The sequence below is a fragment of the Nipponia nippon genome, unplaced genomic scaffold (genome assembly GCF_047370975.1).
Source record: "Nipponia nippon isolate SJK-2023a ecotype South Korea unplaced genomic scaffold, ASM4737097v1 scaffold_2, whole genome shotgun sequence".
NCBI lineage: Eukaryota > Metazoa > Chordata > Aves > Pelecaniformes > Threskiornithidae > Nipponia > Nipponia nippon.
Window position 1 is genome coordinate 32082310 of NW_028262336.1, and position 16029 is coordinate 32098338.

Consider the following 16029-nt stretch of genomic DNA (forward strand, 5'->3'; position numbering starts at 1 on the left):
GGTTTCACAAAGAATAATGTTGCATGTTTGAAACCTTATTTCAATTGTAACACGTACTATATTTGACAGTTAACGTACTATAAAATACAAGGACTTTTTTTTATTTATTGTATTTTAGCCACGTTGCACTTTAAAGGAAGACTCTTGGAGAACGGCAAATAACACAGAATCGCTAATGAGAGGCGCTGATGCAAGACGCTCAAACACGACACCAGTTCACAATTCCTCCCTGCAGTTCTCCTCTCTCAGTTGTGGCTCACCCGGCCGCAGCCTGCGGCGCGCCGTTGTTTTTTGACCTCTGCTCTTTCCTCCGTCCAGATTTAATTTCTTTGGTGCCTGATCAGTGCGGTGCATCGCTGCAGTAACTTCTGCATGCAAATGCTTTTATCGAGCCAGTCATCCCCAGGGAGCGGCTCTTTGCGGCACAAATCTTTTTCACGACAGATAGTAAGCTGTACTTCAATTTTATTTTTTTTTTTACATAGCTACTGTATATTCCACAGCAGTGGCAGAGAGTAATTTTTTAGACTGCTGATGTCTTGTAACTGAATCAGAAAAAGAAAAGAAATTAAAAAGATCGTTGTACCATGAGGCAGCAGCAAAAAGAATTAAATGCTTTAATATTCTTTCTAGGTAATAGCCCTTGAGGTGTATGATACTTGTTGGATATATTTTAAAAAATGCTCTGCAGTCTTACAAAACCTTTTACTAGAGGCGAGATGTACTGCTCTAACTCCTACATGTTAAGTACATTATTACTTTTTCAAATCTTTGGAAACAGCATTGGCGCTGACGGGACACGACCCGCTCGCTCTTTCTCAACACAGCCACGTGCCAACACACCCAGCTTGCTCGGCAGAAGTTTTCCTATCAATAAACAACCTCTACAAATATTTTCACAATGTGTAATGAGAAATGATATAACAGAGTCCAGGAGGAAAGAAATGAAGTCACAGAAATACGGACACCATAATAAATGTTTTTTGAAAGCACTTCATCAAGAAAATAGTTTAAGATATGACATCAGCCTTACAATGAAAGAGGTGTTTTACTAATCTAGACAGTTGAATGAAATTAAGCATTTTCAGTGCATTACTTCTGGATCTGGAGTCGTCCGATTCCCTCCACGCCTATGTCCAGAGACGCTCTGCACCACGTCTGTCTGTCCTACCTGAAGAGCAGCAGTAACAACAATTCCCGTACAAAAACGTTGTGCCTTTCTGGCTGTGCCACGTTTGGCACGCAAAGAACAAGATGGCGGGCTGCGCTCCTCGCCCACCTGCAGGCGAGCGCGGTGCTGGAGGGGTCACCGGCTTTCTCGACGGAACAGCTGTGCCTCAGGAGGGCCGCAGGCAGCTGCCCGCTGTGCAGCCCGAATGGTCTTTGTCAGGTGCTTTGGTTCTTCGGCAGGAAAGGCCAGGGTTGTGACAAACGCTTCGTCCAACTCCAGGCTGTTTCCTCAAGACAACCGGTAGTTCTATACACGCAGAACAAAAAGCAGAGGCAACGGGGCACGTTCCCACAGCACCCGCCTGCGCTCCGACACGCCCACGCTGGGTTAGTTCTCATTTGCAGAAAGGAAGCGCAACACGGAGTTTCATTCCAGTGCAAAAATTTTTGGAATAATCTTACAACTCAAAGTGAGAAGAGAACAAGCTTTTCTTTAAGAAGGCTATGACGAAACCCAAAAGGAACAATAGCAACCAGGAAATATTGCTGCGTTTTACTATTAAAAAATCCATCTGCCTGCTGCTCAGACGCCGTGGTAGCGTAGCCGAGTGAAGGTCTGCAGGTCCATTCTGCCCTTCTTCATACCGGAGCAGGTTGCGTCACTTCCCCCCGTCACTCTTTTACAGTATTTGTCCCTAGCGAAGGGAGAGCGTGTTTTGAGGAAGCAATTCAAGTCAAAACCTGATGCGTGACCTGGCCGTTAGAAGAAATCCCTACAGGCGCTCATCAGTCTATCTGGAATATGAGCGCAATCAAAGGTGCTCCCTACAGGCACGCCCCCCGGTACCAAAACAGAGAGAGTGGTTTAGCTGCAAGTATGGGACTGAGGTACGGATGTAAAGCTTTGCAAAACTCTGTGGTTGGAAGAACAGCACCAGAGCTGCGCTTGCCACAGCTGACCTGCAGCAGCATGCGTTGCTCATAAGCTGCTTGAAGGAAAAGGTAGAAAAGAAGCGAAGGAGCACAGAGATGTGGGTGTGCACATGCACACACACATTTTTTATATATGTATATATAAATGGGCTCTTCTTTTTATTTCAACTTTGTTAACTTGGACTCAAGTTTCATTTATAATATGCATCAATATTTGATTCTGAAATAGAGGTAGCTGCCAAAAATTAACAGCCCAAAGCAGTTTTGAAAGCATCTGGTGGGAAAAAGCAAAAACTGGTGTTCATGTGTGTCATTTTAACTATGCCAATTAACAGCTGTCTACGCTCCACTGTACAGTTCTATGAAATATTGGTGTGCAATCTCATCTGATGCGGATCATGGGGGAAAACAAAACAGCAGGGTACGGACAATCAGGCACACAGACAAATCTACTGTGATATGGAGCATAAAATCCCAAATGTAACAGGGACAACTTAATTTCTAGCACTTGCTGCCAAACCACCTAAACCCTAATATGTGAGGATTACTCTAAATTACCATTACAGACTAGCTTCCTTGTTTTAAGACTTCTTGGCTTTATAACTGAAACAATCTCCTAACATGTTCAGATTGTTTATGAGGTGAACTTTAACCTAAATAACCCATTTCTGGCTAGTAGACAGAAGTCCTTTGTGGAAACCAATTTGGCTGATCCACCTTCAGTAGGGACAAGGTAACGTAATAAGCAGCGCTGCCCACTTGAGGAAATGAAGCTGGCCACATCACACCTACGACAAACTTTTCATTTGCAGAGAACTGTTTGAAGTGCTGTGGTGGCCAAGCCTCCTGGTGCAAATACGCCTTGCCCGGGAGAAAAACCCGACGAGCTGCCATCGCACGGGAGCTCCCACGTGCCTCCTCGGCGCTGCGTTCCAGTCGTGACCAGGCCGTTACATCTAACCTGGCACCGCGCAGCCGGCCCCCAAAGCCAGCTGCTTTCAGGTCAGCAGATGTTAAGCCTCTTGCTTTTAATGGTTAGCAGCAAGACCAGATGGTCTTCTTTGGGGAAGGGGGTGACAACAGAAGCAACGGAAGAGAATTTGGACGCAGGTTAACGACGTGTTTTCTCTTTTTCACTGTAGTAGTTGTTTACAGCAGTGATTTTAAAAGCGGGCGTTTTTCTCTTATTTATTCGCTTAACTTCACTACTATTACAATAGAATTACTATAAAATTGTATACTATTTAGACTTCCCTCTCCTGACACGGGATTCTACAACAACCTGGACAAGAGGATTGCAACCAGGTGATACGCTGCTCCAGTGGGCTATTCTTACAAGGGCTAAGGCCTCTTCGAAGGCTACGATTCAAAGGAGATACGAGATGATTTACTCAGATCCAATTGACTAAGAAGAGCAGAGTACCAATAATTTGGATCACCAACCACAGTTCTGAAGTGCTGATGGAAAACTCCCCAAAAACTCAAGGCAGCCATGACAGAGTTGCAGACCTGAGACCAAAGCACAGGACGGTAAACTGTTGCACAGGCCCACGTGGAGAACCAAATCAGCAAGGCTTTACTTAGATCTGAATCTAAACACAGCGGTAATGCCAGTAATTCAGAAATATATGATGAGCTCTTCCAGCTGTTTCCACCGCAGACAACGCATAAACCAGAATTTAGTTTAAAAAAACATAGTAAAAATGTAAATATTGTACTGGCTTGTGCTAAGGCACAATAAAACACAGAGCCACTTCCGTTTCTCAAATACAGTGTGTAATTGAAGAGAAAGTTCTGATCATTGCAAGGTATTCCTTTGCAATCAGGCTCCTTTTAAAGAATAGATGCTTACAAAGAATGACAACATAGATGTGTTTTAAAGTTAATATGAAAGAATAAAGGCCTTCAGCAATGAGAGAATTACCTCTTCTTAACTGGTGAAGTTATCCACGTCAAAGAACAAAGATATCAGAAAATCAGAAGAAAAAAAAAAAAAAAATCAAGCCATCAACTACCCTTCCCACCTTTAAGCAAGTTTAGCTGCTTGGTGCCAAATACTAAAGAGCCTCCTTTTGCGCTGCGAGCTCTGAGGACTATGAATGCTTTGGGACTATGAGGTTTCTCAGCATGTCAAAGGAGTTGCCGTCTGGGTGCACAGACACTACACCCTTGCCTTCTTCATGGACCTGAAGGAATCCATAATCATCTATCCCGACTATCCACGCAATTGGGCCCTCCTCATTGTGGAGATGGACTTGCTTACCACTGCAAATAAAGAGAACCAGACAGTTAGGAATTAAGTGGTGGACACTGCACAAACGATTAAAAATAGCTTAGAGGACTAATGTCTAGCAGAATATTTTTATTTCCCACTTCACTGCTTCTTTACAGAGAATGATTTTCAGCAGCGTTTTCTACCTACTTTAATTTCTTTCTGTGGAATTACCAGAGTTGGAGTTAATCCAAACAGTCTATTTTTTTGTAGAAGACATGAGTACAGCAGCTTCATCACTAGCTAAACAAATCATTCCCAATTCCCTTTGTTTCGAGGTGATCCATGTAAAATACCGAGAAGCATTCTTTAACTCATGCTAGTCCACTGATCTTACTACTTGCCGTTTTTATTCTCCCTTAAAAAAATTACATCCTACTTGGGAGTATATTTTAATTAAGTCACTAGTTTTAAAGGCAATCTAGTAGAAAAAGTAGAAAAAGACAAAATACCCATGAGTTCTTTCCAACTTTCTTAAAAGAAAGTTCGAGAAGAACACTATACTTACCTGTGTACCCAGTACTTGTAGTAACGGGGGAGAACTCCGTTGGGCCCTTTCTCCTGAAAAATATCTACAAGCCTCTCTAGCACAGTTACAGTTCTTGCAATAACACAGTCTGTAGTTAAAGCCTTCAGCTTTGTCCCCTCTTCTTTATTAAATTTCGCAATGAGATCATTGATGCATATGGTGGGGTTGCTGTTATTCACATTAATTCCAAAGCCTGAAGAAGACAAATCAAAAGAAGAGGACAGGATGTGTAAATACAAACGCTTTGTAACCACCAGAAAGTCAGTACTTTATTCAACTACTTGGTACAATTATCTCTAAGGATGTTTCCAGTAGCTGTTTTCTTCAGTCTTTTACACCTTTAAACCTTCCTACTTGCATAATTACAAACCACAGTCCAGATTTTACTTGTTTCGTGCCCTTAAAACGTCTCCTCAAAATTGTAGAAGCAAATCCAGCGCAGTGCTTTCAACAACACACCACCCTATCAATGAGGCTTAGGAAGCCAGTAAGTTGTAACTTGCACGTTGGTTACAATAACATCAAAGTGAGAAATTCTTTTACTCCCTAGAAGCTGACAGGTCATTAGCTAATTGAGAGTAAATCATTGATCATACTCTAAGACAGAGTTTTATCTTTCAGTCTAACATTTAATAAAGAGACCTTTCTGTTTACTACAGTTAGATGATTGCATTTTCTGAAAATTAAGCCTTTTTTACTCAGCTGATAAGCCTTGTTTGGCTTGCTCTGAAAAACCCAGAAGACTTAAGTTAGCTGCGTAAGCCTCCAGTTTGCTTAATCTGTCTTTCCACAGCATATCCTTTAGAAGCCTCAAGTCTCTCACTGAGATTTCTCCAGCTAGAATAACGTTGGCAGAACGCCTTTCTTATTTAAATATGGCTCTTGGGGCCTTTTTTGCAGCCTGCTGAAACAGGCTTCGAGGGATGTAAAGAAATATATTGTATTACCTGTTTATTTTTTTCTCCTAATAATTTGGATTTTTCTTTCCTCAGACATTTGGGATAAAACCCCAGTCTGTCAGTCAGGTTTAGATATGATACACCTCCATCTGCAAGAAGGTCCAGATGCACTGTTTTGTAAATTTGCTATTAGTGAGACCGTTCATGTATGGAAGTAATTCATATTAACTATGAGGAGAAAGATCTCTTCAGTGAAAAGGAGTTTTTGACTTTTAACTAGTCAGAGAATGCAAGCAAAGAAAGCCACAGTGTTACCAGTACCAATACATAGATCCTATGGAATTGAGGAGAAATGTATTATCAGACAGAAACAAAGGAAAATGAACTGGAAAATCTAATGTGCCATGCCAGCAAATCCCAACTCGGCTGGTTACACTCAAATACAGTACAAGTGAAGAGAGAGTGACCGTGGCCACTATCCTGTGATTGGTACTGTCAGGGTGCATAACGGGGCCTTGGAGTCCATCTGCAGGCTCAGGGCACTCAGGTGCGTATGTATGGAGATCAGTACTTAGCCATCCAAAAACTGAAATGGACACGAGAGACATACTGAGATGACAAGCTCAGCTGAGGCAGAAGCATCTGGGGATAAATGCGGTGGCAAAAATGTAGCCAGCTAGTTTGAAAAATATTAGGTGTTCAGGACTCTTAGGGCATCTCTGCATTGTCCATGTGAGGAGAGTGAAAAATAAACATCTAGCACCGACCTTGCAGCGTGCTGATGTGGCTAATACATCTTCCAGTTCCAGGGCTAGCCCTGCCTTCAGCATCTGTGCGCTGGTCGGACGTGCCTTAGCTGCATGCAGAGGCAGACAGAGCTTTTGCAGGTCAGGCACGTTGGCTGTCCCTTGCATTCCAGTTGTGTTTGGCTACCTACATCTGTTCTGAGTCTGGCCCTTACATTAATGACGTATATTCTTCTGCAGAACTCTTCTTCCAAAAGTCCTGCAATAATTAAGTTCTTAAAAAAAGGTTTTCAAAAACATGTTTAAAAGTATGAACGTGAACTGTGTCATCTGTGAGGCCTTGAGCACATAGTACAGGTGAAAAGGCAGGTTTGTGCCTTAATCTTCAGTGGTACTTCTCAGAGCAGTGAAGCCATGTAGATGATCTTTGATTTTGATCATTTCCCTCATATATAGAATACTCTTCGTGAGCGTCATGTAAACAGTGAGGTCTAGGAAAGGAATCTCCATGACTGTAGAAAGGGGATGATGCATCTGGCTTACCTGTCCTGTTACAGAAGTTTGATCTCGATGCTACTACTAATACAAGAAGTTAGACCTACGACTCTCAGTGACATATATCACTGAAATGATGAAAAAGATCCTTTGATCCTATATGGCAAGTAACTTGCAACCTTAGAAGCTTCCAGACAAAAGAAAGTTGATGAAAATGTACATCTTTGTATATACTCCAGACCTATCACCACCAAGATGACCCCTAGGGACATCTGAGAGAATGCATACAGAAAGTTTCCATTTTAATTTGAATGTTTTGGTGTTTAGGATAAGAAACACGAGGTCCAAAACTAATACGTGATGTGCAAAGAGATGTTTGATAAGATGAACTATTTTTGGAGCCATTTTTGCTTTTCTTGTGTTAACCAGAACAGGCTCTGGAAAAACATATGGAAGCAGTAAATGGTTGATGGGGCACAAAGAGGCTCTCAAGTGTCTCGGTGCAACTTCCATTCTGTACATGTAGACTATTTACAAAATGAGAATATAACAATTGAACAAAAAATTTAATGGCTGGGCATGTTTCACAGAAGGAGGTGATGACTACTTCAATCGTTTTGCTTGTTCGTGCCTTAGAATTTACAGCACCTTGACAGAAACGATATCATGCCCACACGCCCTTTGCAAGATACTTTACTTATTTACTGTGCTATGTTCAAATATAAACCAAATCTTATAATCTTCTTCTTTAACCTTTTAGACTTGCTAAGGAACTTTCACTTAATTTTTTAGGCATAGCACAGATAATTATTTTTGGAACCAGAACCTAGATCTCTGCTGGCAGGTTTCTAAGCACGACTGACAGATCTGTGCTGCTGCTGGTTAGGGGAAAAATTTTCCTTAACAAATAGCAGGATGATTATCAGACTTGAAACAACAGAAACATCTCAATACTTATTGTGTGCACTTAAATGTCTTCTCCTGTTACAGCACTGGGACTTGCTGGAAAATACATGTACAGCCTTTTTGAGACTGGCCATGCTACCTTTTTGGAAGCACCCTTCCAGGTAGACTGTTCGTCTTCACAATAAACAGATTGTCGCTCCTTGCTCCCCCATCCGGCCTTCCCAACTACTTAGCAAATTTTACTTTTTGAAAGAACTAAAGAAAGTGATTAATTAATCAAATCATTACTTCACTGCTGCTTCACCAGCAACACTCCAGTTTCTAGAAAGGTATCAACAGAAACAAGTTATGAATAAATTTTAAAAAGATGAAAGGAGAAATTAGAACATTACTATGTGTATCGTAGCTATTTTTCTCCCAATTTAAAAAGTACGTTATTTATTTAACTATTTGTCATGTTGCAAAAAAATAAAAATTGAAAAAAATGGATACATTTTTCAATATATTCTACTAGTTTTGCAATAGATCAAGGAGGACATTTTCCCTCTCTCCTGCAATGCTCTTTCTTTGAACTCCACTACACCAGCCCAGATGCTTGCATTTATGTTTTCCTTGTCAAGCATATGGAATTATTAAGAAGAATGAAAACATTTACTTTTTGTCCTTCCTTTTGATTCAATATTGTGCTTTATTTCCTTATGCCAGCTGTCACTATTTGTTCTTGTCCTTATCATTTGAACTCATAAAGACATTAACAACAAATTTCTTTAGAAAAAGACAGTATGGAAAAGTTTGAGAATAGACATTTACCAATAAGTACATGAAATGTTGTTTCAATAAGCGTAGAGTTTACCAGAACTCCACCAAGCTTCATAAGATCGCTGTAGTAAATATCATTTGGCCATTTTACTCGCAGATCAATATCCTAAAGAAATAAAAACATACATTTAGAAACACTTTGCTCTTCGATATCGATTATAAGAACATGGCTCATTCATCACTCCATATTCTACATTTTCTGTACCTCTTTGCCACACTGAATGTGATACTGTCAACTGTTCTTCATAATGAGAACCTATTTAAGTGCTCCACAAATGTACTGAAAAAGTCATAGTAACATGGTTACATGGTTTACTAAGGAGGTTGGCAGCTGTCAGAGAAAAAAATAAAAATAAAAAAAATTATGGCAGATAATAAAGGTTTAGAGCGATCAGAAGGAGGACTAAAGATACTAGAGATTTTCAGTCTCAAAATTGTGAGGTTTTATAGAATTCATTTCCTTCATTCATGAGTGCCTATTAAAGATTTAAAAGATCTATTCAAGAAAGATGCAAACTGTGGCAGCCACTGTGGCTTACTGCTGATAAACAATCAGGGTAAGCCCACAATAACATCAACACCATACTTGAGGATCCTTGCAGAAAGCAAACAAGGAGACAATGACATCTTGAATTTCAGAAAGGAAATTTAGCAGACAGGAGAAATTCCAGTTCACAACTATGTAAATACTTCAGTAACGTCCTAAATATATTCACGCTTTCGGCAGCTACGCTCAAGCAACACCATGGAGCTGGAAACACAAACTGCGCTGTGTGACACCATTCCAGCGCAATAGAGAAGTTTTTGTTGAAACCACAGATCTGAACTGAACTTTGCACCGGCTACTTAAACACAAAAAGAAAGCAAATGTGCTTCCTGTAGTTTGAAAAACTGCATATGACTGTATCCCCAGAGGCAAATTATGGGAGGTGCTCCAGGACTACAAGAGTCGCATTCCCTCCTATTGTAGATTATGAAATCCCTTTACAGGATGTGTGAAAACTGCACCTGGGTCCATGTCTACTTTTCTGACAGATTTAAAGGCCAGAAAGGAGTCCATTACACGTACATTGACAGGAAATACTACCTGATTTTGCTATCAAAGCATTCTAAGAGAGAGTATCACCAATTCATATTCATTATGGAAAACAACTTGACTCTTCACACTGGGAAAGGATTTATAGAAGACTCTCGAGACATGCGAAGAATGACACAGTTAAACAGTATTATCAGTGTTAAGAGATCTTCCGAAGAGCTACTCAGTAGATCTTATTTAAGGAAAACATACACCTGTAAGACACCAGACACTAGCTCTGCAACTGAAGTGACAGCAAGCATGAAGAACAACCAAGTCAACTGGGTATTCTCATGATGTAAACTACACAGCGGAGACTTTGCCACAAAATGGAGTTACGAGGTACTGCACAACTATCTGCGTGTCAAAGAAACGATGGGCTTCACAAACTATGAAGGAAATGGAGCACTTCTTACCTTCACTTACTAGAGAGAGATGTCTGCTGTTCTCAGAATGGGAAAGCAAAGCACTCTCTTGATATAAGGCCCATTTGCATTTGCAGCACTAACATCTGACAGCAAAACTTCCAATTGAGCGGTCAGATTTTCTGCATGAGGACCCAGAACAAAGGCCTCCGTCACTGCCTGTTTAGCACAGTCAGCATTCGTGGCAATCCTAAAAATGATGACTGACCTGAGACACAGGTATTTCAGATTTTTGAAGGGAAATCCTGAAATGGACTTTGAGCATAGCAAACGACATTACGGTGTGTTAAAGTATTATTGAGATTCTGACATATGGCCACAGAGGTAAGGAAATTTGAAGGAGAGAATGAAACCTCATCTATAGATTAGCCCATTGTTTGCAGCTACTGCAATTTGCATAACACGGATGTTCATCTGACATAAAGAAAAGCCCTGCATTACCTAAGTCTAAAGGGGAAATGTAAGCATTGCGTTTCTGATAAATCTTTTCATTTCCTTGCTTTAACGTATTTGAGTGCAGCCCCTTAACATTGCTGTCACCCGTTGTCTAGGGTGGACGTACTGTTAAAGACATTCAGTAGCTCTGTCTTGGTCATAGCGAGCTATGTATTGTACATGTGCTATGTACAGTACATGTACTATTGATACATACTGCTTTTATATTATTATTTTGTACTTCACTCACCTTTTTCCTCTTGAATGGAATAAAATAAACCACGCCACAGTATACCAGGGTAGGTGTACAGAAGCAAAACCACCTCCATCATAAATTAACTCCTTCCCCAGTCAGACTCATATTTTATAAAACTAACTCTTGTCCCTTCTATTTTAAATGGTTAAATTATTCACTCTAGCCAAATATTTTATATTGCAAATTTTAGCCTGAAGCATTTTGTTTTTATAGTCAAGTTATGAAGCACTCAAGTTAGAAGGTTTTAATAGAAAGGCTGACAGACCCTAAACTACAGCAAAGCTACTGGGTGCCACTATAATAAAGTTCATGTGTAAATGTGTATAAGTCATTGATTTTCTGTAATATAGGAAACATATGCTTTAGTTAACTACTTCTGTAAAATACCAAAGTTTTATAGTTAGCAAATATTAGGAAATGGTAACATTAAAAAGGAGATATATGAGGTGATGAAGAAGACTGGTTCTTCATTTTAATACTGATGACAGGACACTTGATTCCCTCTTGAGAGCAATACTCCTAAGTTCTTGCTTTAGAAATCAGTTTTCAACCTTAAACAAGGGTTGGAAAAATCCTTTAAAAGGGATAAAGTGACCACTGAAACAGCACCAACAAAAAAAGCAGAAAAGGATTTGTCAGTTTTATTCATTTTTCCCTCCTCCCTCTTCCCCAGCTCCTTCAAAATCAAAACAAATTAACTCAATTGTTAGACAAACAAAACTGACGTTTTCTTTACGGCTGAAGACTGAGTCTTAAGTTTCATAAGATTATGAATGAAATGAGTGTAGTATACTTAATCAGGTCAATAAAAGACAGTATTCATCATATGTGTACTAGATTTCTTAAAACATATAAATAATCAAGCATGTATGAAGGCTAAGTTTACCACTGTATTAGCGCTGAAGAACTACATTATGCATTCAGTCATTCAACGCATAGAAGACATAGTTAAAATCTGAATTTAATGAAAATGGAAACAGGAATTTTGAGATAAATTAGAATGACATACCTCATATCCTGGTATTGATCTAACTGACTCTACCATTGCCAAGGACACTAGGTGTTGAATAAAAGGAATTCTCTGGCCCAGGTTGGAATGTAGAGGAATGGTGATATGTAAAGTGGATAGTGCACAGCCCACGGGACTGAGCCAAACATTTCCACCACGGCCTGAGGACGGAAAGAATAAAAGTTAAATTCAACTCAAGAAAAAAAATATTTATAAAAAAGATCACTTTGTTAATGTAACAACTACAAAAGAGAAAGATTCAGTAGTATTCATCCAAGAATCTCCCATAAGTCCTGTAATGGAGTTTCCAAACTAATTTTGAAGGAAAAATGGTTAAAGTGCAAAGCTTTTTCTTTAAAAAATCAGCAGGTTGTTTAATGTGCATGCTGCTACTCGGTTTCCTAGAATGTCCTAAATGACTTGCTTCCAGGATTTTCTTGGTATCTGGTAACATACACATTTCAAAAAACCTTGCTTTGTTTAAGTGAAGCAGTATTTGTGAAGATGCTCTGTGTGCGTCTAGAAATCCGTCCACATTAGGAATCAACTCGACACAAGCTAGATCTGTACTGAAAGCCAGGTAACCATCTTCTTGTAGATCTGTGCTCAGAAGAGCTTATTAGGCTGGGCACTGTGTTCTAATAAAATGAACGTGGCTTTTAAATCAGTGCTAGCACCTTCCTGGGAAAGAGACAGAACTTGCTCATATTTATCTACAAAAGACTGTGAAAGCCCACACGACAGTTCAGGCAGGTCCTGCAGACTCAAGAAACCTCTGTCTCGGAGCAAGTCAAGACCCAGTCTTGTTCCAGTTAAGCCGAAAAGGAGTTCTGATTTGGAAGTCTGACTTGTATTACACTAAATGTAGTGATGGCAGTTTCCATGACTGGGGAGACTTTTGGCAGAAACTAGAAGACCACTAAATCATTTCTGCAAAAGCCACGAAATGTCCTGAAAATGTTTACTTTGGTCTCTATTAACTTAGGTTTTGCGTTTGAATCCACGGTTCAAGCAGGAGGAGAAGACGACACGATTATTCTATAGATTATATTATCAAAAATACTCATAATGTATCTTTAAGGCAGCTAGGTGACATTAAAATGTCCTACTTCATATGTTTAATACACATTTATTAGCACTAGAAGGAAACTTACCTTTCCCTTGTGTTTGTTGAACAGCAATTGCTATTAAACCCATCTCCTCAGGCAACTCGAACATTAACCTGCCAATTAGGAAAAAAAAAAAACCCATGCTTATCAGCTGGAACACTAAGCTACATTCATGAAAATCTAGGCTTAAATATCAGGTAATATTTTATGTTAACATTGCACTACCATTTATCCGTTTTCAGTTAACATTTATTCTTGACCAAAAAGCATTAGAATATTAAAAAAAGATTAACTGAAAAATGATCATGTAAAACATTATTATATCTATTACGCTGGAAAAAGTTATAGCCGTAGTTCATTTAAGGTGCCTTCTGATAACATACGTTTTGTATTTCTTCCTGTTTTCTTGAAGTGCTTATTTTTTGCGTGTCACTATCTTCAGTAAGTGACAACTAGCAATTCTAGACATTTGTTTCTACTTATAGCAAATTTTTGTTCATACTACAGAATATAAGAGCAGCAGTTTCTGATTATTTAGAAAACCAATATGGTGGCAATAAAGCAGTTTAAAAGATACACTATCCCCTGAGAACTAATTATGATTTAACTACAGTAAATAAATCTACACCTTCTGAGAACTCTAGAGAACACTGGCTTATTTTAGGCTTGTGTTCTGCTTTTAAAATAGTTTCACTTAAAAGAATACTAACTTTCCTCTGGGGATAAGTAGAAAGTGCACTTTAACACCACCAAATGAGTCAATGCTAGACTTGAAAAAAAGAAGAAAAAACCCTACTGTGAGAACTTCGTTCAAGCCACTTTAGAACAGATCTGAACTGTACTACGATCCTCCTCCATTTCACATTTTCAGGAAGAGTTATTTAACAGATAAAAGAGATATTCAGGATGTTGCCAGCAAGGTAAACCCAGAAAGAGATTTATAGCCTACAAACCTACTTCTAATATGGGCACAAATATCATGTTGTTCATTCATATAAAAGCGATCTTGTCTTGGAGATAAGTGCAGTCCAGATCAGCAAAGAGTACCGTTCAAAATTATTTCCTCTGAATTTCAGATATGTATGAAAGGTGTTTCAAGTTCTGCAATCAAGCACGTATCACTGGGCAGCAGATACCAGCTGCAAGCAGAAGCGTCCCCCCGCCGCTCACAGACATGCGACAGCTAAGGCACCATCAGGCCAGCGGCAAGCTAAGGAACTGTCCATCCCTCCTGCTTCACAAGTTGAAAAGCAAGGCGTCAGCAACTCTTGGGGCTGTATCGGTAGCAAAATACAAGTAGGATCCCCCCAAGGTTTCAGAGTATCTTTCAAATGGCTGACTTGCTTTCATGGTGATCACAATGGGAGGCTATTGGAGGGCCCAAGCGAAGTCTGGACCACAAATGCCTTCACTAATTAGAAATGCTTGAACCCAAACTGACGGAAGCCGTAACAGGCCCCACGATGTTTTCCCACATTACTCCTGAATCAGTGAGATGTTGTCAAAGAGCAATACCCAGATGATCTCTTTGCCAGTCCCCTTCCAGTTCACGTGAAATACAGCTCAATAATTCTTTCCTTTGGACCCTATGGATTACACACTGAGACCAGGCTCACCTATCTATCACCAACCTTTAACATTAAAAATACACCTCTTCTTATGCTGGGACCTAGGGGAAAACCCTCTGTAGCTCTTTATGCCCATGAGGCTTCAGCCCTGTCTTCTGGGAACAGCATGATTTCAGTTACAGCACCAAGTTCATGGTTCTGCAACATGAAAATCTAATTTAGATTTGGAAGCACAGTTAGGAAGAGATCACAGGCTTTGTCGAAATACACTGATTTCTGTTGCTTCTCCATTTACATATTTGTTTTTAAATAGGGGGAATAAAAAAGTCATGTGCTGCCATGATGGGAGGAAAATAATCAGAGCCACGATGGGAGGAAAATAATCAGAGCAGGAAAAAAGTTAATTATGAATCCAAAACACAGGCTTCTAGAACAAAGAGATATGATTAACAGAACATATGAATGTAGCTATTAGAGGCTTGGCAGCAGGTAACAACATATTAAATGCAGAGACTGAGTTTGTACTTTTAAGGGCCATGAAGAAATTCTTCAACGGACACAACATGGGGAAGTTGTTAATACCCAGACTGATACAGCAAGAGACAGACAGATTTATTTTTACTGCTTCCTGAGATTGTGCTGGAATTACCATGAAGCTTATGATAATAAAAAACCCCACACAACCGCCCCCCAAAACTTCAGAGCTTTGTAAATTGCGTGTGCTTGTTAGTTTTTTTCTGGGAGAAACAACTTGGATTTTCCTTACCAGAAAGAGTAACTGTACGTGCACTTTTTTACATATTGACTTCCCTTCTTTTCTTTCAACTTAATCAGTTGCAGATTTAACGATTTCATTTTTCTGCAGAACGACTTAATCACAGTGCTCACCACATTTTTTCCCCTGAAATTTTTTCCTTCAAGAAATTCTGTTCTTTTTTGTGTTCTTTAACTAACTTGGTCTACATATTAACTCAAAAGACCACACTGAGATACAAGAGTAGAGAAACATGAAACGTCTTGAAGACAAATTTAACCATCAGGAAGAATATCAGATGGCACCTATATGATTGTAGAAGATGATGTGAGAATTTTGTGTAAATTTTTCTCTTCTGCTTTGAACATTTTTGTGGTATTTTCCAAAACGTGAGCAAGGCACTTTTAGTATTCAAGAATACTAAACCAGCTGAAATATTAAAAGAGAGATTCTATAATTTTTTATACAAATACCCTCCCCCCTGCCCTGTAGCGCATACTACGAATGCTGTCAAGAGTAATAAAAAATACTTAATTGTTTTATAGACATTTCAAGTCTAAGGAGGCCTCTGTCTTCATGCCTAGTCAACACAATGACTTTTCTTCCTACACGAACATAAAATGGGAATT

General features: G+C 39.5%; 1 protein-coding gene across 4 annotated transcripts in view; it reads right to left on the reverse strand.

The window, feature by feature from the left end:
- Nucleotides 1-85: 85 nt before the first annotated feature.
- The window catches only part of HLCS (holocarboxylase synthetase), a 127863-nt gene continuing 111919 nt past the window's right edge, over nucleotides 86-16029 (reverse strand). For 3 of the 4 annotated variants that reach the window (XM_087757966.1, XM_087757965.1, XM_087757968.1), the window contains exons 7-11: nucleotides 13124-13191; nucleotides 11970-12130; nucleotides 8761-8875; nucleotides 4884-5097; nucleotides 86-4368 (exon numbers count right to left, since the gene is read on the reverse strand). In XM_087757966.1, the coding sequence (XP_087614092.1) occupies nucleotides 4197-4368; nucleotides 4884-5097; nucleotides 8761-8875; nucleotides 11970-12130; nucleotides 13124-13191 (730 nt within the window). In that variant the 3' untranslated portion in view covers nucleotides 86-4196. The remainder of the gene's footprint in view (nucleotides 4369-4883; nucleotides 5098-8760; nucleotides 8876-11969; nucleotides 12131-13123; nucleotides 13192-16029) is intronic. The other variant, XR_015704811.1, reaches the window with a different exon arrangement.